Here is a 25,274-nt window from a genome sequence, read left to right on the forward strand (position 1 = left end):
TGACTTTCTTTTGACATAATATACTATGACTTTTTTTCAACACACTATTCTATGACTTTTTTATGACTTTTTTTCAACACACTATATTATTACTTATTTATGACTTTTTTTGACATACTATATTATGACTTTTTTATGACTTTTTTCGCCGTACTATACTATGACTTTCTTTTGACATAATATACTATGACTTTTTTTCAACACTATTCTATGACTTTTTTATGACTTTTTTTCGACATACTATACTATGACTTTTTTATGACTTTTTTTCGACGTGCTATACTATGACTTTTTTATGACTTTTTTTGACATACTATATTATGACTTTTTTTGACATACTATACTATGACTTTTTTTGACATACTATACTATGACTTTTTTTCGACGTACTATACTATGACTTTTTTATGACTTTTTTCGCCGTATTATACTATGACTTTCTTTTGACATAATATACTATGACTTTTTTTCAACACACTATTCTATGGCTTTTTTATGACTTTTTTTCAACACACTATATTATTACTTATTTATGACTTTTTTTGACATACTATATTATGACTTTTTTATGAAATTTTTTTTACATACTATATTATGACTTTTTTTGACATACTATACTATGACTTTTTTATGACTTTTTTTGACATACTATACTATGACTTTTTTATGACTTTTTTTGACATACTATACTATGACTTTTTTATGACTTTTTTTCGACATACTATATTATGACTTTTTTATGACTTTTTTTGATATACTATACTATGACTTTTTTATGACTTTTTTTGACATACTATATTATGACTTTTTTATGACTTTTTTTGACATACTATATTATGACTTTTTTATGAAATTTTTTTTACATACTATACTATGACTTATTTATGACTTTTTTTGACATACTATATTATGACTTTTTTATGAAATTTTTTTTACATACTATACTATGACTTTTTTGACTTTTTTTTGACATACTATATTATGACTTTTTTATGACTTTTTTTGACATACTATACTATGACTTTTTTATGACTTTTTTTGACATACTATATTATGACTTTTTTTTACTTTTTTTGACATACTATATTATGACTTTTTTATGACTTTTTTTGACATACTATATTATTACTTATTTATGACTTTTTTGACATACTATATTATGACTTTTTTATGACACTTTTTTTACATACTATACTATGACTTTTTTTCGACATACTATACTATGACTTTTTTATGACTTTTTTTCGACGTGCTATACTATGACTTTTTTATGACTTTTTTTCGACATACTATATTATGACTTTTTTTCTGTCAGGTAAGAAACTCTTTCTCATTTCAGATCGACTTTTATATTCTATATACTCTGACGTTTTTTCATTTTTTATGACTTTTTTTTCGACCTATTTATACTATGACTTTTTTATGACTTTTTTCGCCGTACTATACTATGACTTTCTTTTGACATAATATACTATGACTTTTTTTCAACACACTATTCTATGACTTTTTTATGACTTTTTTTCAACACACTATATTATTACTTATTTATGACTTTTTTTGACATACTATATTATGACTTTTTTATGACACTTTTTTTACATACTATACTATGACTTTTTTTCGACATACTATACTATGACTTTTTTATGACTTTTTTTCGACGTGCTATACTATGACTTTTTTATGACTTTTTTTCGACATACTATATTATGACTTTTTTTCTGTCAGGTAAGAAACTCTTTCTCATTTCAGATCGACTTTTATATTCTATATACTCTGACGTTTTTTCATTTTTTATGACTTTTTTTTCGACCTATTTATACTATGACTTTTTTATGACTTTTTTCGCCGTACTATACTATGACTTTCTTTTGACATAATATACTATGACTTTTTTTCAACACACTATTCTATGACTTTTTTATGACTTTTTTTCAACACACTATATTATTACTTATTTATGACTTTTTTTGACATACTATATTATGACTTTTTTATGAAATTATTTTTACATACTATACTATGACTTATTTATGACTTTTTTTGACATACTATATTATGACTTTTTTATGAAATTTTTTTTACATACTATACTATGACTTTTTTATGACTTTTTTTGACATACTATATTATGACTTTTTTATGACTTTTTTTGACATACTATATTATGACTTTTTTATGAAACTTTTTTTACATACTATACTATGACTTTTTTATGACTTTTTTTCGACATACTATATTATGACTTTTTTTGACATACTATATTATGACTTTTTTATGAAATTTTTTTGACATACTATACTATGACTTATTTATGACTTTTTTTGACATACTATATTATGACTTTTTTTACTTTTTTTGACATACTATATTATGACTTTTTTATGAAATTTTTTTGACATACTATACTATGACTTTTTTATGACTTTTTTTGACATACTATATTATGACTTTTTTTACTTTTTTTGACATACTATATTATGACTTTTTTATGACTTTTTTTGACATACTATATTATTACTTATTTATGACTTTTTTTGACATACTATATTATGACTTTTTTATGACACTTTTTTTACATACTATACTATGACTTTTTTTCGACATACTATACTATGACTTTTTTATGACTTTTTTTCGACGTGCTATACTATGACTTTTTTATGACTTTTTTTCGACATACTATATTATGACTTTTTTATGACTTTTTTTGACATACTATATTATGACTTTTTTGACTTTTTTTGACATACTATATTATTACTTATTTATGACTTTTTTTGACATACTATATTATGACTTTTTTTGACATACTATACTATGACTTTTTTTAACATACTATACTATGACTTTTTTTCAACGTACTATACTATGACTTTTTTATGACTTTTTTTACAAGCTCACCCCGGTGAAGAGTGATTTACTCAGAGTGGTTTCTGTTTGCAGGGTGAACAGAGTGACGGCTTCCGGCTGTGAAACACTGAAGCAGGCTGGATGAGAACAGAAAACTCTGTCAGGTAAGAAACTCTTTCTCATTTCAGATCGACTTTTATATTCTATATACTCTGACGTTTCTTCATTTTTTATGACTTTTTTTTCGACCTATTTATACTATGACTTTTTTATGACTTTTTTCGCCGTACTATACTATGACTTTCTTTTGACATAATATACTATGACTTTTTTTCAACACACTATTCTATGACTTTTTTATGACTTTTTTTCAACACACTATATTATTACTTATTTATGACTTTTTTTGACATACTATATTATGACTTTTTTATGAATTTTTTTTTACATACTATACTATGACTTTTTTTCGACATACTATATTATGACTTTTTTATGACTTTTTTTGACATACTATATTATGACTTTTTTATGAAATTTTTTTTACATACTATACTATGACTTATTTATGACTTTTTTTGACATACTATATTATGACTTTTTTATGACTTTTTTTGACATACTATATTATGACTTTTTTATGACTTTTTTCGCCGTACTATACTATGACTTTCTTTTGACATAATATACTATGACTTTTTTTCAACACTATTCTATGACTTTTTATGACTTTTTTTCGACGTGCTATACTATGACTTTTTTATGACTTTTTTTGACATACTATGACTTTTTTTGACATACTATACTATGACTTTTTTTCGACGTACTATACTATGACTTTTTTATGACTTTTTTCGCCGTATTATACTATGACTTTCTTTTGACATAATATACTATGACTTTTTTTCAACACACTATTCTATGGCTTTTTTATGACTTTTTTTCAACACACTATATTATTACTTATTTATGACTTTTTTTGACATACTATATTATGACTTTTTTATGAAATTTTTTTTACATACTATATTATGACTTTTTTTGACATACTATACTATGACTTTTTTATGACTTTTTTTGACATACTATACTATGACTTTTTTATGACTTTTTTTGACATACTATACTATGACTTTTTTATGACTTTTTTTCGACATACTATATTATGACTTTTTTATGACTTTTTTTGATATACTATACTATGACTTTTTTATGACTTTTTTTGACATACTATATTATGACTTTTTTATGACTTTTTTTGACATACTATATTATGACTTTTTTATGAAATTTTTTTTACATACTATAATATGACTTATTTATGACTTTTTTTGACATACTATATTATGACTTTTTTATGAAATTTTTTTTACATACTATACTATGACTTTTTTGACTTTTTTTTGACATACTATATTATGACTTTTTTATGACTTTTTTTGACATACTATACTATGACTTTTTTATGACTTTTTTTGACATACTATATTATGACTTTTTTTTACTTTTTTTGACATACTATATTATGACTTTTTTATGACTTTTTTTGACATACTATATTATTACTTATTTATGACTTTTTTGACATACTATATTATGACTTTTTTATGACACTTTTTTTACATACTATACTATGACTTTTTTTCGACATACTATACTATGACTTTTTTATGACTTTTTTTCGACGTGCTATACTATGACTTTTTTATGACTTTTTTTCGACATACTATATTATGACTTTTTTTCTGTCAGGTAAGAAACTCTTTCTCATTTCAGATCGACTTTTATATTCTATATACTCTGACGTTTTTTCATTTTTTATGACTTTTTTTTCGACCTATTTATACTATGACTTTTTTATGACTTTTTTCGCCGTACTATACTATGACTTTCTTTTGACATAATATACTATGACTTTTTTTCAACACACTATTCTATGACTTTTTTATGACTTTTTTTCAACACACTATATTATTACTTATTTATGACTTTTTTTGACATACTATATTATGACTTTTTTATGACACTTTTTTTACATACTATACTATGACTTTTTTTCGACATACTATACTATGACTTTTTTATGACTTTTTTTCGACGTGCTATACTATGACTTTTTTATGACTTTTTTTCGACATACTATATTATGACTTTTTTTCTGTCAGGTAAGAAACTCTTTCTCATTTCAGATCGACTTTTATATTCTATATACTCTGACGTTTTTTCATTTTTTATGACTTTTTTTTCGACCTATTTATACTATGACTTTTTTATGACTTTTTTCGCCGTACTATACTATGACTTTCTTTTGACATAATATACTATGACTTTTTTTCAACACACTATATTATTACTTATTTATGACTTTTTTTGACATACTATATTATGACTTTTTTATGAAATTATTTTTACATACTATACTATGACTTATTTATGACTTTTTTTGACATACTATATTATGACTTTTTTATGACTTTTTTTGACATACTATATTATGACTTTTTTATGACTTTTTTTGACATACTATATTATGACTTTTTTATGAAACTTTTTTTGACATACTATATTATGACTTTTTTATGAAATTTTTTTTACATACTATAATATGACTTATTTATGACTTTTTTTGACATACTATATTATGACTTTTTTATGAAATTTTTTTTACATACTATACTATGACTTTTTTGACTTTTTTTTGACATACTATATTATGACTTTTTTATGACTTTTTTTGACATACTATACTATGACTTTTTTATGACTTTTTTTGACATACTATATTATGACTTTTTTTTACTTTTTTTGACATACTATATTATGACTTTTTTATGACTTTTTTTGACATACTATATTATTACTTATTTATGACTTTTTTGACATACTATATTATGACTTTTTTATGACACTTTTTTTACATACTATACTATGACTTTTTTTCGACATACTATACTATGACTTTTTTATGACTTTTTTTCGACGTGCTATACTATGACTTTTTTATGACTTTTTTTCGACATACTATATTATGACTTTTTTTCTGTCAGGTAAGAAACTCTTTCTCATTTCAGATCGACTTTTATATTCTATATACTCTGACGTTTTTTCATTTTTTATGACTTTTTTTTCGACCTATTTATACTATGACTTTTTTATGACTTTTTTCGCCGTACTATACTATGACTTTCTTTTGACATAATATACTATGACTTTTTTTCAACACACTATTCTATGACTTTTTTATGACTTTTTTTCAACACACTATATTATTACTTATTTATGACTTTTTTTGACATACTATATTATGACTTTTTTATGACACTTTTTTTACATACTATACTATGACTTTTTTTCGACATACTATACTATGACTTTTTATGACTTTTTTTCGACGTGCTATACTATGACTTTTTTATGACTTTTTTTCGACATACTATATTATGACTTTTTTTCTGTCAGGTAAGAAACTCTTTCTCATTTCAGATCGACTTTTATATTCTATATACTCTGACGTTTTTTTCATTTTTTATGACTTTTTTTTTCGACCTATTTATACTATGACTTTTTTATGACTTTTTTCGCCGTACTATACTATGACTTTCTTTTGACATAATATACTATGACTTTTTTTCAACACACTATATTATTACTTATTTATGACTTTTTTTGACATACTATATTATGACTTTTTTATGACTTTTTTTGACATACTATATTATGACTTTTTTATGACTTTTTTTGACATACTATATTATGACTTTTTTATGAAACTTTTTTTACATACTATACTATGACTTTTTTATGACTTTTTTCGCCGTACTATACTATGACTTTCTTTTGACATAATATACTATGACTTTTTTTCAACACACTATTCTATGACTTTTTTATGACTTTTTTTCAACACACTATATTATTACTTATTTATGACTTTTTTTGACATACTATATTATGACTTTTTTATGAAATTTTTTTTACATACTATACTATGACTTTTTTATGACTTTTTTTCGACATACTATATTATGACTTTTTTATGACTTTTTTTGACATACTATATTATGACTTTTTTATGAAATTTTTTTTACATACTATGACTTTTTTTGACATACTATATGACGACTTTTTTTGACATACTATGACTTTTTTATGACTTTTTTTCAACATACTATACTATGATTTTTTTGACTTTTTTTCGACATACTATATTATGACTTTTTTGACTTTTTTTGACATACTATACCATGATTTTCTTATTACTTTTTTTTCAACACACTATAATATGAATTTTTTTGACTTTTTCTTCGAATTTTTTTTTTTACTTTTTTCGACAGACTATACTATGACATTTTTTTTCAACATCAATTTAAAAACAGTCAAGTAATAAAATCCATTCTTAAAAAATAACTTTTATTCAACACATTTTTAAATATCATGTGACAGTTTTTCAGACTATTCATAGAATCTAGACTCAGACAAAAGGTTTCTTTTCCAACCAAACAGTGTAGTTACACCAACATGTGGTATTAAATCTACCTAAGGTAGTTCCGGTCTCACTGCAGTAAAAAAGGCGGTGTAAGTTGTTAGCGAGCGTTATTTTTTTCAGGACGGTAACTCGGGCTCAATAACGTTTCTGAAGCGCTGTTTGAACGGAGCATCAATTATTCATCTTCTCCAACACAGACATATCGTCTCTGTGCTTCACACACTGTCCGTCAAATCTTTGTCCTGCTCCATCGCCTGTGTTAGTGTTTTTCACGAATGTATGTTTCCAGTGTACTATCTGTAAAGTTTAAAGACTGTTTATCATCTCTCCTCCTACTTAGGTTTGAAGCAAGCTGAAGGCGAAGGTGCAGTCTGCTGTTGTCCTGCGTCTCAGCAGAGAGTATTGCACAAACATCGAGTAAAGCAGGAAAAGTCCAGAGCAGCTGCTGGTCACCTGAACTCATCATCCATTAGGTCACAGCAGTTCTTGCAGCCATGCAGGCAGGCTGTTCTTTCCATCCTGGATGCTGACCAGAGCTATGAGGGTATGCAGTTTTATCGACTGAAGAGTTAAATCCCCCCTCAACTCTTCCAGAGTGAAGTCTTTGTTGTTTTCCTTTTCCAAAAGCTTTGAGAGTCGGGAGGAATCGTGCTGTCCTCTACTGCAGATCAGGGTTTCAAACACCAGGTGATGACGTTTCCTCACAATAAACTGGAGCTGCTGCTCTGCTGCCGAGCTGAAGTAGAAACACAAGAAGGTACAAATAAGAATTGGGAAAGTAAAATATCCTTAAAAAAGTCATAGTATAGTATAAAAAACTCATAGTACAGTATGCTGAAAAAAAGTGTCATAGTACAATTACGTCGAAAAATAAAAGTCAGTATAGTATAAAAAAGTCATGGTATAGTATGTGGAAAAAAAAAAGTTTCATGGTGTCAAAGTATGTCGAAAACTAAAAAAAGTCATAGTACAGTACGTCGAAAAATAAGTCATATTAGTACGTTGAAAAAAAGAGTGATTGTAAAAAAAAGTCATAGTATAGCATGTTGTAAAATAAAAAGTGTCATAGAGTACGTCGAAAAAAAAAAAGTCGTAGTCTAATATGTCGAAACAAAAGTCATAGTATAAAAAAAGTCATAGTACGTCGGAAAAAAAAGTCATGGTATAGTTTGTCGAAAAAAAAGAGTGATAGTATAAAAAAAGTCATAGTATGTCGAAGAAAAAAAAAGGTTCAGAGTATAGTACGTCGAAAAATTACAAAAAAAGTCATAGTACAGTACGTCAGTAAGTTTCATAGTGTCAAAGTATGTCGAGAAAAAAAGTCATAGTAAAAAAAGAAAAGAGTGATAGTATAGTATGTCAAACAATTTCATACAGAGGGAGAGTGACTATATTCTCTGCTCAGGTAGACATTACTCTATATCTTTACATAGACAACAGTTGTCTGATGATACATACTGTAAATGTCATGTCATTAAAAAGTCATAAAGTGTGTATGAAAGTATGTATTCATCTAGTTTTCTGTATTGTTACAAGAAAAAGTCACAAAAATAATGCTTTAACCTACAAATCTACAAAATCTTGTACGTTGACTCCGTGTTATATTTCTGTATTTTTGGGAGTAATTGTCCTTTAATTGTTGTTGCCTCATTGTGTAATTACTTACTGACTGTAAAAAATCAAAATAAAGCATTTATAAGTACTTGTCCACTGTATACTTGTGTGTATTTGTACCTGTCAAGTCCCTGAAGCGCCTCTTAGCCTCAGCTCTCTCCTCAGAGTCGAAGTACCAGACTGTGATGGCATACCTGGAGCACAAACAACAACACTGATATTAGTGGTTTTACTTTTCTATATTCATGGAGGAGAGACATTTAAATAAACATCATATTATCTCAATATAAGATGCTGTTTATTCCAGCGTTGAACTATTTTTAGTGTAGTTACACCTTCACACCAGCAGAGGATGCCAGTGATCTGTAGATGAAGTGTTTCTGTTCTCACTGAGAAAATAAACTCACTCATTGAACTGAGACATTTTAAACTGAAACTCATTTAAATTATATTCATGTTTTTTTAGGGTGTTTTTGTTTCTTCACTGAGAGCTGAAAACTTAAAACAGGATTTTATATTTTAAATGTTTAAACTAATAACAGACTGTCTTTAGGTTTATTTATGTTTCTAAACTCATAATAATAAAACACACTCCTGCTGTGTTGACTGACTTACTGATCGATTACTGATTGACTGACTGATTGATTAGTAGTTTGGTTACCTGGTGCCGTAGGAGGGCTGCACCTCGTGTGGGTTCCTGCGGTCGGACCAGAAGAAGAGCAGCCGGTCGAACAGCGGCTTGATGTCGGTCACGTAGGATTTCCCCTCCGGAAAGATCCTGAGGACGCCGCCGTGCTCCTGATGATCAACGACACAAACATCAGCTGGTTGGAACATTTAAAAAGAAACCTGGTGAATCAGTGTTGATGATGATGACTGATTATCTGGAGATAGAACTGAGCTTTCCTTCTCTGTGACCGGCGTGTGAGGATGAAGCATTGAGTCGTTCAATTTTACTCATTTAGCGACTGGCTGGTCAGCTAGGTAGCTACCGTGCTAATCACACCGTTACTATTTCCTCGTCAAACAGGAATTAATCTGACTTCTAACGGACGGCTTAAACAAAGAAAACGTATATCGCCAAGAAGTGAAACTCAATAGTTTGTTCCGTAGCAACATCAGCGGCCAGCAGCAGAGCTACACTTCCGCCATTTTGGACTGAAAGCAACTACTGGACGCCAGTAAAACGTCCGCCTACAAAGTGCTGTACAAAAGTAAAACTAAATTATTTCTATTCTCCTGAAATGGTCTGTGTTGAACAATACAAATATAAGTGTTTTCAGTCCAAAATGGCGGCAGCGGCTGTTGTCAAAAAAACATCAGAGTTTCGTCTCTTTGCTTCTAGACTCTCTGATCGCTATCGATAAAAACGACTAATCGTAAAGACATCAAAAGGTCAGAGGTCAAACAGAGAAGACATACAGTCCCTGAACGCACCTTGGCGCTCCAGTTCTTGTTGAGGTAGTAGGTGCAGGTGATGCGGCGCCCGTCGTTGTTCGGGTTGTCCACGTGTTTGACGTAACCCGTCCCATTTCCCGGGTAACAAGCCACCATGGCCTAAAGACACACACATAGAGAGAGAGCATAGACCTCAGTATCATAACAATAATACAGTTTGATTTACAACTTTCATTCCAGTGAGACACGAACAGGAATGAAATGCAGCGCATGGACGGACAGATTAAGGGATTAAAACGTATCACAAGAGGAAGTAATGCAATAAATTGCTGTATTGATATTTTGTTAGTTATTAGTAACTACCTGTAGTTGTTTTTAAATTATTTAAAGAATTATACATTTGAGCGTTTATACTGCGTCATGATTAGGAACAAAATTCCAGATGCTCTAGATATTGAATTTAGCACCTTTAACTTGATATCTTACAATTAAACTTCACATGTGACGAGGAGTAGCAGAGACATCTCGAAAACTTTACTGATAGCAATAACAATATATATTTTTTTATTTTTGCGAGACTCATCCTTCTCAACTTTAAGCTAAAAAAATGTCCATAACACTAATATTTATTTTTTAAGCTGGTATTTCTGTCTTTTCTATTTGATAGTTTGGGAATTATATGGATTTTTTTTACTGTTAAAACGTTTTCATTTGAGAAGATTAACCCTCTTTAAAAAGACAAGTTCGTTAACAAAACAAGCTCCAACAACAACAACAACACTGATTCACACCAAACTGCATCCTCTTCTACATCTCCGTGACGTCAGCGTCGGCCACCACCTGACCCTGATGATTACACACAGATCGCACGCAACCTTCTTAAAAGTCTAATGCTTTTATTGTGACGCACGTATGTACCTGATTAAATGACGTTTTTATGTGTGTTCATAACACACCTCTGCACGCTCCATAATATCTCACATCCTGTTCCCTTCCTTTTCTTTCTGATCATCAACACACACGCACCGCTTTATAAAGGAAGGTCACGGCGTAGATTAACCCTCATCAAACACACGGGTCCCTGAACGCAGCATCTACAACACCTTTAGTGACCTCACTGACGTCAGCGTTTTCCACCTGACGACAACGACGACGACAAGCGCTGATAAAGAACGCCCGATCTGCTCCAAAGACCACAAGCGGTCGCACTGGAAATCACGTACACACACACCATCATCGCCATCATCGTCAGTCTCAGTCACGCAACTGAGCTGCGATGGAGTGAAACTATGTGGAGAAACACAGAGGAGGGCCGAGGGCGGAGAGGAAATGACACACTGAAAACACAACGCCTCCGAGAGCTGTTTTCAATTGAACTTTATCTTATCTTATCCTCCTAGTAGAGCGAGGGAGGGAGGGAGGGATTGTGGGAGTGTGCAGAGGTCCGTGCAGTTGTTTGGCAGGTTTCCAGCCTGCTGAAGGTTTAATGACGGAGCGTACGTGTGGAGCGTGAGGCTGAAGTCTGGATCCACTTCAACAGCATCAATCTCAACACGGTCACTCCCAAACTGGACCAAATGAGGCCAATAATAACAATAACACTAATATCTGAGTAGGGCTCGATTCAAATATTTAACCGCACATGTTTGTATATATTTATTATTATAAATCAATTATCAACACAAAACAATGAGAGATATTGATCCAGAAACCCTCACAGGTACTGCATTTAGCATAAAACAATATGCTCACATCATAACATGGCAAACTGCAGCCCAACAGGCTACAACAGCTGTCAGTGTGTCAGTGTGCTGACTTGACTATGACTTGCCCCAGACTGCATGTGATGATCATAAAGTGGGCATGTCTGTAAAGGGGAGACTCGTGGGTACCCATAGAACCCATTTACATTCACTGATCTGGAGGTCAGAGGTCAAGGGACCCCTTTGAAAATGGCCATGACAGTTTTTCCTCGCTAAACATTTAGCGTAAGTTTGGAGCGTTATTTAACCTCCTTCATGACCAGCTAGTAGGACATGGTTGGTACCGATGGATTCATCAGGTTCTCTAGACTCATATGATGCCAGGATCTTCACTCTTGCTTTAAAACTGAGCCGCTACAACCTCTGAAAGATTGTTTGCGTTAATATGGTAAAGAAATTAGTGGCGTTATAACGAATTTGAGTTAACGCGTTATTCAATTTTTGTGATTTTACATCATCTTTATGGCCAGTTGGGTTTATTTATTTATTATTTTATTTTATTTATTATAATTTACTTATTTAAATGTATTATTTTTATTTATTCAAATTTATATTATTTACTTATTATTATTATTATTATTATCTTCACTCTAGCTTTAAATCTGAGCCGCTACAACCTAAAAATCACAAGTTGCTTTAAAGAAATTTGTGGTGCTAAAACAAATTTGCATTAATGCGTTATTATCGCGTTAACTTTGACAGCCCTCATTTTTACACCTTACGACTTTTCTTCTACTCGATTAAATATTAGTATTGTAAAGATTGTAAACCAATCACAGATGTATGTACATTTAGGGGATTTTACAATGTCTTTATGGCCAGTTGGGTTTATTTATTTATATGTTATATTTTATTTATTATAATTTACTTATTATAATTTATTTATTTAAATTTATTATTTGTATATATTCAAATTTATATAATTTAATTCATTTATTTTTAATGGTTATTATTATTATTATTATTATTATTATTATTATTATCTCCACCCTAGCTTTAAAACTGAGCCACTACAACCTAAAAATCGCAAGTTGTGTTAATGTGTTAAAAGAAATTAGTGGCATTAAAACAAATTTGTGTTAACTATCACGTTAACTTTGACAGCCGTAATTGAAATATAATTTTGACTGAACGATGTTTTCTGGCCAGATTCATAATATTTTTTGATAAAATGGTTCCTGATTTAAATCTAATATTTGACGGTTTTAAACATCTTTCTGGGACGGCTGCTTGTGTTTAGACGACATTGACCATTTGAGAACTTTGAGGAATAAAAAATAATAAAAGATAAAAAAATTAACAAAACTTTTGGGTAAACTATGGTTTATGGTTTTGGAGCGAAGACAAAAACGTGTTATCCTGCTGATCTCTGCTGTTTATTTTCCTGCAGCGTCTCCAGATAACTGAGTGTGTGTTAGTTCCTATCGTCACGGGGTTGACCTGTTTTCTTAAGAAGTTCTATCTGATAACACACACACACACTGATAAGAGCTCGCTGAACGCCGCTGCATGTGAAGACGGACGGATCTGCCGGGAATGTGTGTGTGAGGGAAGTAAGGATACTGTAAATCAGTGTGTGTGCGTGTGTGTGTGTGTGTGTGTGTGTGAGAGGAGGAGTGAGTAACTGAATGTGTACGTGAGAATCATCACCGCTACATCTGCAGTAGTGGAGGAAGTATTCAGATCCTTTACTGCAGTAGAAGTACGAATACAACACTGTGAAAATACTCCACTACAAGTTAAAGTACTGCGGAGTCAGTAAAATGTTCCCTATCTGCAGCAATGCATCATGGTCTATAAGAAAACACTACATTCACAGTATCCCAGTACGCCATCAACACGTCTCCCTGTACCATTAATCAGCACGCCGCCACGGCAGAGGACACCCAGAGGACACCCAGAGGACCTGAACTGGTCCAGTAGGTTTCCTGTCCTTCCCGGAGCGTGTTCTGGTTTCTAAAGCCTTGGCTCGGGGCCCAGAGAGGGTCGCTGGACGGCTGCCAAACGGGCCTTCACATCACAAAAGGACAATAGTAACACGAAGGGGCTCTCCAGTGACACAGTGGTCATTTCAACATGTTTCTGTATGAAGCTTCCGTCAACGTGGCTCTGAGACCAAACTGACAGCAAATACATTGAGTATAATACAACAGCTCTTTTTTCAATAATACCCAGTGCAAATTATAATTTAAATCCTGTTTGCACTATGGCAGAGGAGGTATTGAGGAGGAAATTAATCTGTAAAAACTAGGGTTGTCAATTAATTAAAATATTTAATCATTAATCGCTAATTTTTTTATCTGTTCAAAATTAACCTTAAAGGGAGATTTGTCGAATATTTAATACTCTTATCAACATGGGAGTGGATAAATATGCTGCTCCAAGCTTTAGACCAGACCAGCATGGCGTCATCTCTGAGGCTGCGCCCCCTTTTGGGGGAAAGAAACTCGACGTGACAGGAGAGAAAATGATGAAAAGCTGCTGTATGTATAGCGGGTTAACCGAGGCTTTCACGCTGAGATCTGAGGCTCATACGATACACAGCCCAGTCGCAAAGCAGTTCGTGAAATAGTCCCAAAATTTAATGCATTGGTTTGTGTACATAAACACAAATTTCTAATTTTTTTCGTGAGAGCAGCGAACAATGCATAGGGAGGAGGTCGGGTTGGATGGGTGGGTCTAAAAACACCAGACTTTCACCAGGAGACCGCTGTTGGTGTGCAGTCTAAGACCTGCTCTATATATAGAGTGTCTCGAGATAACTTCTGGTATGATTTGACGCTATACAAAAATAAATTGAATTGAATTGAATTGAATTGTTGGTGCTCCGTGTGAGGCACGAAGTCAACGTTGATTTATTTGAACTTAAGTTACGTCACTTCCAGATTTATATTAACCCAAAAAAACCCGATCTATTCCTGAACCTAACTAAGTAGTTTTATTTTGAAAAGACTGGAGCGGAAATTGATGCGTGTTGTTAAAAGTCCTGCCAAGCAACACGAAAAAAAAAGTGAAATTCGTGTCATATTGATTAAATTTCGTGACTATTTCACAAACTGCCGTGAGACTGAGTTGCGATATGTGAATACTCACTGTCAGTGTGTTAAATCACTAAATGGCTAAATCTAGCATTATCTACACAGAATCTATTTTTTTTGCTTTATTAATAAGAAATTAAACAAACCTATAAAATATATTCACCAATAAATTAAAAAAAACACATGTTGCTGAGTGGATCCCGCCATCCAGCCGCTGAAACAACCTTGCAGAGGAACTGAAAAAAATTATATTTTTAAACGTAAACTAAAAACCCATCTATTTAGTCTGGCTTTTATGTAGTGTTTTATCATTTTTATTTTGAATAATTACTTTATTTATCATCATCATTATTGTGTTTTATTTTACTTCTATTTTATTTAATCAACATTTTATTGCTGGTCATTATCATCTCTTTTATCCTATTAAAATGTCATTATTTTAATACAATCTGCTTATATAGTTTTTTATATAGTTATATCGTTTTTTATTTGTTGTATGTGTATATATATATACATACATATATATATATATATATATACACACACACACATATATATATGTTTACATATACATACACATATATATATATATATACACACACATACACACATACATATATACATATATATACATATATACATACATATATATATATATATATATATACATACAACAAATAAAAAACAATTAATAACAATATATTGCAAAATCAAAGGTTAAATGTAAAAAAAAAAGAAAAAAAAGAAACCACATGAAGTAGAGGAGTAAATAAAAGTCAGAGTGAGTTCCATCTGTTATGTGTTGTTGTTGTTGTTGTTGTTGCTGTTGTTGTTGTCGTTGTTGTCTCTCTCACCTTGGACCGGTCCCTGATGTTGTTCCCTCCCAGCCTCGCCCCGCAGAGTGTGATGATGTGGTCGATGCGGTGCAGCAGGTACCGGACCGCCTCTCCTCCTCTCTCTGATCCGCTCAGCCAGCTGATCTGGTCCCCGCGGATGTTCCTCCGGTGGACGCCCGGTCCGGAGCCCGCCAGCCGGCCGTCCTGCAGCTCTCCGGACCGGTGCATCTCCTTCACCTGCTCCAGAACCGCGTCTCCGGCCAGATCACCCAGGAACCCGTCCACGAAGCAGAACCCGTGAGCCAGCAGAGCCGGAACCACCCGGTCCAACGCCAGAGACTCCAGGTCCGAGTACGACACCTGCTCCATCAATGGCATCTTCAACAGACCGAGTTAAAGTTCCTACTGAGATCAATAACTGTGAAGTACTCTGACATAAAGTACTGCAGTATTACTTCTACAGGAGGAGTATTACTCTGACTGACTACAGTAATAATCACATTCTTCTACTAACCTCCAGACTGAAGCTCTCTGTCTGAACTCATGTTGTCACCGAGCTCTTATTGAGGATAACCCGTCAAGTCAGGAAGTAAACAAACACACTACTTCCGGTTATCATTTCAAAAATAAAAGCCCCGCTGCCTAGAATCAGCAACCAGAACAGATTAAAATTAAATTAATTAAATATATAACATAAATATCTTATTTAGTGCTACAATAATAATAATAAAAAACATTAACCAATTGACTCAAAATATATATACATTTATTATATATTTTATAATATTATATTTTCATTTATTCTATTTTTGTTTTTTGACTGTTGATTGCAAGGACAACAGATTAAATAATACAATAATAATTCAAATAAATAACAAAAATAGCTCAATACTTAAATTTATTTAGTGATTCTACAGTATCTTATTTTGTGCCAGTCAGATAAAAAAGATTAACCGATTGACAGAAAATGTATCTAAAACTAATTATTAATCATGAAAGTAATTTATCAATCATAAATACCAATCCTTCCTTCTGCTTTTATGTTACTTGAAAAACTTGTAAAAAATGCAATTTGAAGATGTCATCGTTGGTCAGTATTTTGCACATTCCTGCACAAAACGTTACAGCACTCTTTTTAAAAACACATATTATACATTCTTTAAATAATATTTGTATTATACATTTAATTGGTCAGTATTTTGCAAAGTCCGGCAAAAAACTTTCCAGCCGTCTCTTTTTAAAAACGGATACATTGTACATTTTTTAAATAATATTTTATTATCAATTTACGTTTCTTGACTGTTGAGGTAATTTATCATCTTTTTTTATTTTGTGACACTTTATAGACTTAGCAATTGTTTAAATTAAGTAACAATTAAAACATGAATTGAGTGCACATCAGCACAGCAACATTGGAGAGTCAAGCTATTATTTTGAAGACATACCTTTACACTTCCGGTCATACATGCTGCTTTACAGAAGAGTTAAAGAGAGAAGAGAGAGAGAAAGTGAGGCGTGCTGGATGTGATGTTCACCATGAGAGGGAGGAAGAGGAGGAGGAGGAGGAGGAGGAGGAGGAGGAGGAGGAGAAGAAGAGAGGAGGAGGAGGAGGAATAAGAGGAGGAGGAGGAGGAGGAGGAGGAGGAGGAAGATGAGGAGGAGGAGGAGGTGGAAGAGGACGAACTCCTCACTGTTTAGTTTTATTATAACCGATATTATTATTATTATACGAGATATTCTTTATAACAATGTCAAACATTTAATTTGATTTCTTGGCAAAAATAGTGGAAAATTACCATAATAATAATAATATAAATATAATGTAATAATGTAATTATTAAACACAGGAACACAAACTGTATATTATATATTATATTATATATTAAGAATATTATTCATCAATAAGTTAAACATGCTGTTGTTTTTAACTGATAAACTGTAAATAGAATAAAATCAGATGACGTCACTCCTCTCTGCTACGTGCACGCGCACTGGGGGGCGTGCCCGCCGCCATTGAGGACTCCACGAGCAGCATGTAGCCCACGCGCTCCCTCCCACCGGAGCCGAGGAAGTAAACAGTGAACGTGAAGTTGACCACGCGCCAGGAAGAGACTGACAGCAGCTGAGCACAGCAGATATAGCCCATATATACAGGATCAGGATACTAATAATAATACAGAGCAAGATAGCCCATACATACAGGATAATAAAAATAATAATAATAATAATTATAATACAGAGCAGATAGCCCATACAGGATAATAATAATAATAATGATAATAATAATAATAGTAATAGTAATAAGCCAGCACAGCACCTGAGCCAACATTGCTGGCGTCCGTGTCGAGGATGAAAGGCAGGGAGGGGTCAGGTGGGGACAGAACTGGGGCTTCTACAAGGGCTCTCTACAGTGAAGTGAACGCTGTATGACACTCCTCCGTCCACGAGAATGTCTCCCCTTTTTGCAGAAGCCGGAATAGTGGTGCAGCTATGCAGGAAAACCCCCTCACAAACCTTCTGTAGTAGGAGGCCAGGCCCAGGAAGCTCTTCAGGTCCTTCACAGAGCTGGGGGTGGGCCAGTCCTTCACAGCTTGCACCTTCTCATCCATGGTGCCGACGCAGCATTTCTGGGGATGTAGTTTCAGTCCTGCTGCTGCCACTCTCTCCAGCACACGCCTAAGGGCCCTGAGAGCTGACCCGAAAGAATCACCATGAACAAGGATGTCGTCTAGGTACACAACACACTCCTGGCGGGAAATGTCAGCAAGTACCATGTCCATCAGTCTCTCAAATGTGGCGGGGGCATTGCAGAGGCCGAATGGAAGGACTTTAAACTGTCACAAGCCCCCACTGGTGATGAAGGCAGTCTTGGGTCTGGTCTCAGGAGTGAGGGGGACCTGCCAGTATCCGCTGCGCAGGTCCAGCGAGGAGAACCAGGAAGACCCTGCCACTGTGTCGAGGGCCTCATCAATGCGCGGAAGGGGATAGGGGTCCTTTTTGGTCACTTTGTTAAGCGGTCTGAAATCCACACAGAACCGCCAATCATCTTTCAGCTTTTTGGGGACCATGACGACTGGGGAGGCCCAGGAGCTAGTGGAAGGCTCGATGAGTCCAGCCTGCTGCATCTCTCTGAGGGCCTTGTCCGCTGCAGCCTGCTTGGCTAGAGGGAGGCGTCGTGGTCTCATCCTGATGGGCTGTGCACCTCCAGTATCAATGTTGTGCTGGATGAGGTGTGTCCGGCCCATATCCTCCCGTGACAGTGAAAAACAGTCCTTGAACTCCAGCAGGAGTTGCCACAACAGACCCTGTTCACTATGAGTCAGTCCATCACAGTTTTTCTGCCAAACCTCCCTCACGGCTAAAAACCTTTCTCCCCCGTCAGGTGGTGTGGTGGGAGATGGGTGTGGGCCAGTGGTAGGTGGGGTGGAGGGCAGCGCAGGCGGTTCGAAGGTGCAGCAGGCAGCCATGTTGTTTGTCACTTCAGCTGCTAGCACTGCAACAGTGTGAGTCACGGGGCAGCCAGGCAGGGACGGCCGCTTAGACATCTGGATAACATGTCCATCTGGAAAGGTGAGAGTTCCCTTCCTCGTGTTAATGACACAGTCCAATGCCCCAAGAACATCCAGCCCCAGAATACAGTCCTCCAGGGTCGCGACCCACACCGGGCAGCGAACCAACTGTTTCCCCAACCCCAGAGTCACTAATGCCTCCCCCATCATGGGTGTTCGCTCTCCGGTGACAGTCTGAAGTTTCACCATGGTGGGAAAAATTGTTATTCCATCACCCACCACATCAGGCTTCACCAAGGTAGCTGAAGACCCCGTGTCCACCAGTGCAGAGCAACATATACCTCCAATAGTCACTGGCGTGTACCAGCAATCTCCTATACAGGTTCGGCCCAGTACCAAGAGCCGTTCCAGCTGACCATCTAGCTCATCTGGTGGGTGCCCCGCCCCTGCTTTGTTGGAGCACCACGCTGCTTCCCCACTTGGAAGAGGTTGGGACACAGCATCAGGGGTCCGCATCGTCCCGATCATGCGGTCCCCGATGCGTTTCCCTGATTCTGAGGGGAGCAAGGGCACTCCCGGATTAGGTGGCCAGGCTGTCCACATCCCCAGCAGAGCCTTGAACGTGGCCTCCCCCGCTGTTCCTCTCTCAGTGTGGCGGCCCGCACTAATTGAGTCACTTCGCCCACCCAGGCAGGTTCTGTTGCATTCAAATCAGCCCCACTTGCAGCTCTCACCTTTGGTGAAGTGTCCAGTGTGCCCGCGAGGGAATTAGCACACAGCATTTCTCTTTCTGTAGCTAGCTCCAAAGCCTGCTGGAGAGACCTGGGGTGAGCCAGCAGTGTCTGGGCACGCAGGTCGGCTGGCAGCAGGGCCTGGAGGAAATGGTCTCGGGCTAATTCACTCTGGATGGCAGGAGGCATGTGAGCATAGGTGCGATGAACCAGTCCTTCAACGTCGTTGGCAAGATCCCTCAGCGGCTCCCCTGGTCGTCGTTGTCGGCTGCACAGTTCAGAGCGTAGCAGGCTAGCCGCTGAGCATAGTCCAAACCGCCTCTTTAAAGCTCCAACCAATGCATCATAGTCACTCCTATCACCAGGGCTCAGTAACAGCAGGCTTGACAAAGCGTCACCAGGAAGGCACATTGCTAGCTGGAGGGCTTTCTCTTCAGTGGACCACCTGCCGGCTCAGCTAACAGTTCAAACTGTGCATGAAAAGCTTCCCAGTTAGCTTTGCCATCATACCTGGGGGTCTTTATTGTGGGTGGGAGGGCTCCTACAGGCGGCTCTAAATGTCTGTTCATGTCCTACATTTGGTTTTCCCGCGGTTGGTATTTCGCGAGCCTGAGCCAGCCTCTGCAGCCAGCCTCACTGCCATCTCTCTCACCCGCTCTGTGTCCAGCCGCACTCCAAGCAGTGTCCGAGCCATAACCTCTCTGTTGTCGGCTCCCTCCTGCCGTTCAATCTTGAAAAGTTCCCGCGGCAACATGTTACTCGCTAGCATCTTGTCAACAAGCTAGCGAGCGGCGCAGAAACCCTGGTGGCGAAATCCGTTCACTTCTGACACCAAATGTAGCGACCCTGGTCAATGAAGCTACGAGGCAGGAACTGGTTTCGCTGGTACTTTATTCCTCAGCTTGAACACCGGTTACTGTGGGCCGTAACCAACGCCAAAAACAACAAACCAACTCGTTTACAGCGTGCTATCTGCATTACCACTCCTTCTCATCTCCCGCTTCTCGTCTCCTCCCGAGCCCTCCGCGTCACTCCCTCCTCAAGCCTCGGCCAATCACAGGTCTTCACAAAACAATGTCAATGCTGCGTTCGCTGACATCATGTAAACCTGACTAACTACAGTAACATAACTTGTAACTTAACAGTGGACCCCACATCACCCAGTCGTTACAATAATAATAATAATAATAATAATAATAATACAGAGCTGGGGTCATTTTGTATGGAGGACCTGCCAAAATAAAATAAAAAAATAATAAATAAATAAATGACTATAAATAAATAAATATTCTGAGACAACTCAAAGTGCTCGTTAAGTTAAAGCTGCACTAATCAATATTTTTATATTAACAATGGAAAAAAACTATTTTTCTCTCAGCGTGACGAATCTACAGAGAATAACTTCCCAACTGCAGTTGTGGTAAAACTACAAGTTCATCTATAGACAGGAAACAAATGAACAATTCTTTCTGCAACACTGTCATCAAAAAATAACCATAAAACTCAGTTCATAATTAAAGATGAGCTGTGATAACCAGAGACAAAGTGTGAACAGTCAGTCGGTTTATTCTGGCTCTGATTAATAAGACAAAAGGATTTGGAACAATTGTCTTGAGAGCCTTGAAAAGTCGACGTCTAATGAGACAAACCAGAGGATATTTAGTGAAATCTGACTGTACAGTAGAAATGTTGTGTGTGTTTTTGTACCTCACATGGCAGCGGTTCAAACTCCAGTCAGCAGCTGATTGTGCGTACGTGAGAAGAGCTTCATGGTCCCATTTAACCAGTAACCAGCCCTCTGGTTTCCTCTCTGGTCTGCTGCCAAACACAGAAGGAAACAGTGATTCTCAGGAAGAGCGTTGGAATCACAGAGATACTGCCTGACTTTAGAGTGATAGGGTTTAAAGACAGAGTTTGATTGAAGCTGCTGATAATCAGTAGATATTATTTCCCATAGATATCATTTAATCTGCAGAATTAACCAATGAAGCAGCATTTAGAGCATTGTGATGTTCAACGTGGTTCATGCATACAGGGTGAGGCCAAAATAACATGAATACAATATAAACTTATATCTCACAACAAATAGCCGACATTTGAGAACCGTATAGTGAATTTTTCAAGATGGTTTAAAATCAAGATTCCGATTTGTGAAACTTTTATTTTATTCTAACAGCAAAGAACAAACAAGCAGTAATTCTTTAGGAGGACATCGTAAAACACGTTTGATGTATTTATCTATTTGATTTTCAGTGGTAGAAAGTAACTAAAGTGCAATTTTGAGGTACTCTTACTCAACCACATTTTAGAGTAGAAGGTTGAAGCATTTGAACATTTTGTTGAAAGTTGCAAAGTTGTAGCACGTACGGATGATTTGTTATGAATTTTCAAAGTTTTAAACTTTAGGCATTTGCAGTAGCGCCACCATCAGGACTATTGGCCAACAAAGCCAGTTGAGGAAGTTTAGCATAGGATTGGACCTACTGTATGTGAACAGTTTGGTTTATTTTCATGCATGGTTAGGCAGATTTCCTAGAAAGAGAGAAGAAGAAGAAGAAGAGGAATATTGACAAAAACAAGAGGGACCGACAGCATAGCTGCCCGGCCCCTAGAAATGCGAAGAATTATATGTAATAAATATAATAATATAATATACTCACCATAAACCCTAATTTATATGGTTTGAAAATTAAACTAAACAGCACATTAAAACCATTTTAATTAAAAAATAAATAAATAAGAAAGCATAAAAAACAATTTATTTGTGCTCTTTGTTTGATGTTTTTAATTAAAAGTGTGTATTGTTTGTATGTGCTCTATATTTGCAATAAAGATTTGAATTAAAACAAAAAAAAAGGTCTTACTACACTGCGTCTAGGTTCATGAGCCAATAGGAGAAGACCTGGACGGAGGTTTGACCAATAGGAGCGCTGCCCTGAGCTGACTGGCCAATAGGAGAAGACCTGGACGGGGGTTTGACCAATAGGAGCGCTGCCCTGAGCTGACTAGCCAATAGGATTTCGCTAAAGAGAGGCGATGAATGTGAGTTGTAACAGTCCACTAACTTTCTTCTGTGTTTAATCTGATGAAATAAAACAAGAATTATTAGATAAATTAAACAATAGGATGATATAAAGTTTAGTGTATTGACGGTTTTACAGGCAGCGGGTGTTTTAGAAGTTAGATAACTACCTGCTAGGCAGGGCGAACTACTTGGCGACATTTCAGTAGAATCCACGTTAATATCAGGAGATTTTAAAGCAGTTTGTTACCTTATAAACTCCAACATAGTCCAAACACACTACAGGTAACCAAACAACACCTTTAAATCTACTCCTTCTTCGCTCTCCAACCGGAAGTTGTGCTCAGCAGCGGCTTAGCTCACTGCTGCCTCTGGTGGCCTCAGCGGGCAACGACAGAAATACACCCATGGCTTTAGCAACAAGTGGAGGAATATAACTAAGTACATTTACTCTCTCTATTGTACTTAAGTACCACTTTGAGGTACTTGTACTTTACTTGAGTAATTCGATTTTATGCTACTTTTCTTTACTTCTTCTCCACTACATCTCAGAGGGACATATTACTAGTATTAATAGTACTTATTACTCAAAAAACAAATGGATAAATAAATAAATTACTTGATAAATAAATAATTCCGTAATTAAATGCAGCGAAAAATAAATGTAGCCATTATTTAATTGATCAAATGTGATAAATTGATATTTCTTTTTTAATTTGCTTCTTTATTTACCTTTGTATTAATTCCCCTTCTATCTACTCTTCTATTTAATTTTCCATTTAATTTATTTATTTTTATTAACTTTTAAATATATTTATTTATTTAGCAGCTAGTGTTGGAATATAACTAAGTACATTTACTCTATCTATTGTACTTAAGTACGACTTTAAGGTATTTGTACTTTACTTGAGTATTTCAATGTTACGCTACTTTTCTTTACTTCTCCTCCACTACACCTCAGAGGGAAATATTACTAGTATTAATCGTACTTTTTACTCATAAAATAAATAAATAAATATGTCATTAAATGCAGCAAAAAAATAAATGTAGCCATTATTTAATTGATAAAATGTGACATAAATTGATAACACTGGTTTAATTTGCTTCTTTATTTATTTATCTTTGTATTAATTCCCGTATCTATTTACTCTTCTGTTTAATTTCCCTTTTATTTATTTATCTTTTATTAAGTTTTAAATTTATGTCAGGGAAAAGAAATGCAAATAGAAATATCTAAAGAAAAGAATACAGAAATAAAACGTTTGGGGAAATAAATAAGGGGTGAAATGCAAAGGGGAAAAATGTGCATAAATAAATAAATGCATACATTTAAAAAAAATAAATGAAGAAATAAATAAATAGAAGTAAATGCAAAAATAAATAAATAAATAGAAATAAATGCAAAAATAAATAAATACATTTTTTAATTATTTATTTTCAAATGTATGCATTCATTTATTTATTTCTGTGTGATTTTCAATTTACACAAGTAAATACATACATTTAAAAATAAATATATATAAAATAAATAAAAAAATAAATAAATGAATAGATGTAAAGAAATAATAAATAAAAGAGAAAATTAAAATGTATGTAAAGAAACATATTCAGTAAAATTCTAACTAACTAAATAAGAACTACTCCTTCAATTTGTGTAATTTGGCTCAAACACATTGAAACACTCCCATCTAGTGTCTAATAAAGGCAAATACAGGGGTGGGGAAAAAAAACATTTTTTATTAACCTACTTTCAAGACTGTGAGGCTTTTCACTGTCAATTACAACAAACATTAAAAAATAATTATATCTTTTAAAAAACTTATTTGAAGATCATCTTGTCTGACTTTTGTTACCAAAATAATGAAACTGTAGCTCTTCTACAGCTGAACGTAGCCATGATCGTTACACTCAGGACCACTTAAAGCCTGGAATTAAATAATAAAAAGTAATTGCAGACATTTTTAATGCAGATTTGCAGATAACTTTAAAAAGTACAAGGTAATCAGGATTCCCTCGTTTTGGGG

At 34.5% G+C, this 25,274-nt stretch overlaps 1 protein-coding gene and 1 long non-coding RNA gene across 3 annotated transcripts; one reads left to right on the top strand and one right to left on the bottom strand.

The window, feature by feature from the left end:
* The first annotated feature begins 2,889 nt into the window (after nt 1-2,889).
* Nucleotides 2,890-8,227, top strand: LOC119474339. The gene is made up of 3 exons (XR_005203560.1): nt 2,890-3,017; nt 7,680-7,883; nt 7,967-8,227. It is a non-coding gene; the product is annotated as an uncharacterized LOC119474339 (long non-coding RNA).
* Nucleotides 7,245-23,638, bottom strand: egln3 (egl-9 family hypoxia-inducible factor 3). 2 transcript variants are annotated; one of them, XM_037746320.1, is made up of 7 exons: nt 23,501-23,638; nt 21,936-22,046; nt 16,007-16,630; nt 10,391-10,510; nt 9,615-9,751; nt 9,074-9,147; nt 7,245-8,075 (listed from the first exon to the last, which is right to left on the bottom strand). In XM_037746320.1, exons 3-7 carry the CDS (start codon nt 16,364-16,366, stop codon nt 8,041-8,043), a joined length of 726 nt encoding a protein of 241 aa, XP_037602248.1. In that variant the 5' UTR covers nt 16,367-16,630; nt 21,936-22,046; nt 23,501-23,638; the 3' UTR covers nt 7,245-8,040. The 2 variants fall into 2 exon arrangements, with proteins under 2 accessions (XP_037602248.1, XP_037602250.1); XM_037746322.1 differs by having other exon boundaries at nt 21,936-22,043; nt 23,501-23,618.
* Nucleotides 23,639-25,274: the final 1,636 nt, after the last annotated feature.

The sequence above is a fragment of the Sebastes umbrosus genome, chromosome 16 (genome assembly GCF_015220745.1).
Source record: "Sebastes umbrosus isolate fSebUmb1 chromosome 16, fSebUmb1.pri, whole genome shotgun sequence".
Lineage (NCBI taxonomy): Eukaryota > Metazoa > Chordata > Actinopteri > Perciformes > Sebastidae > Sebastes > Sebastes umbrosus.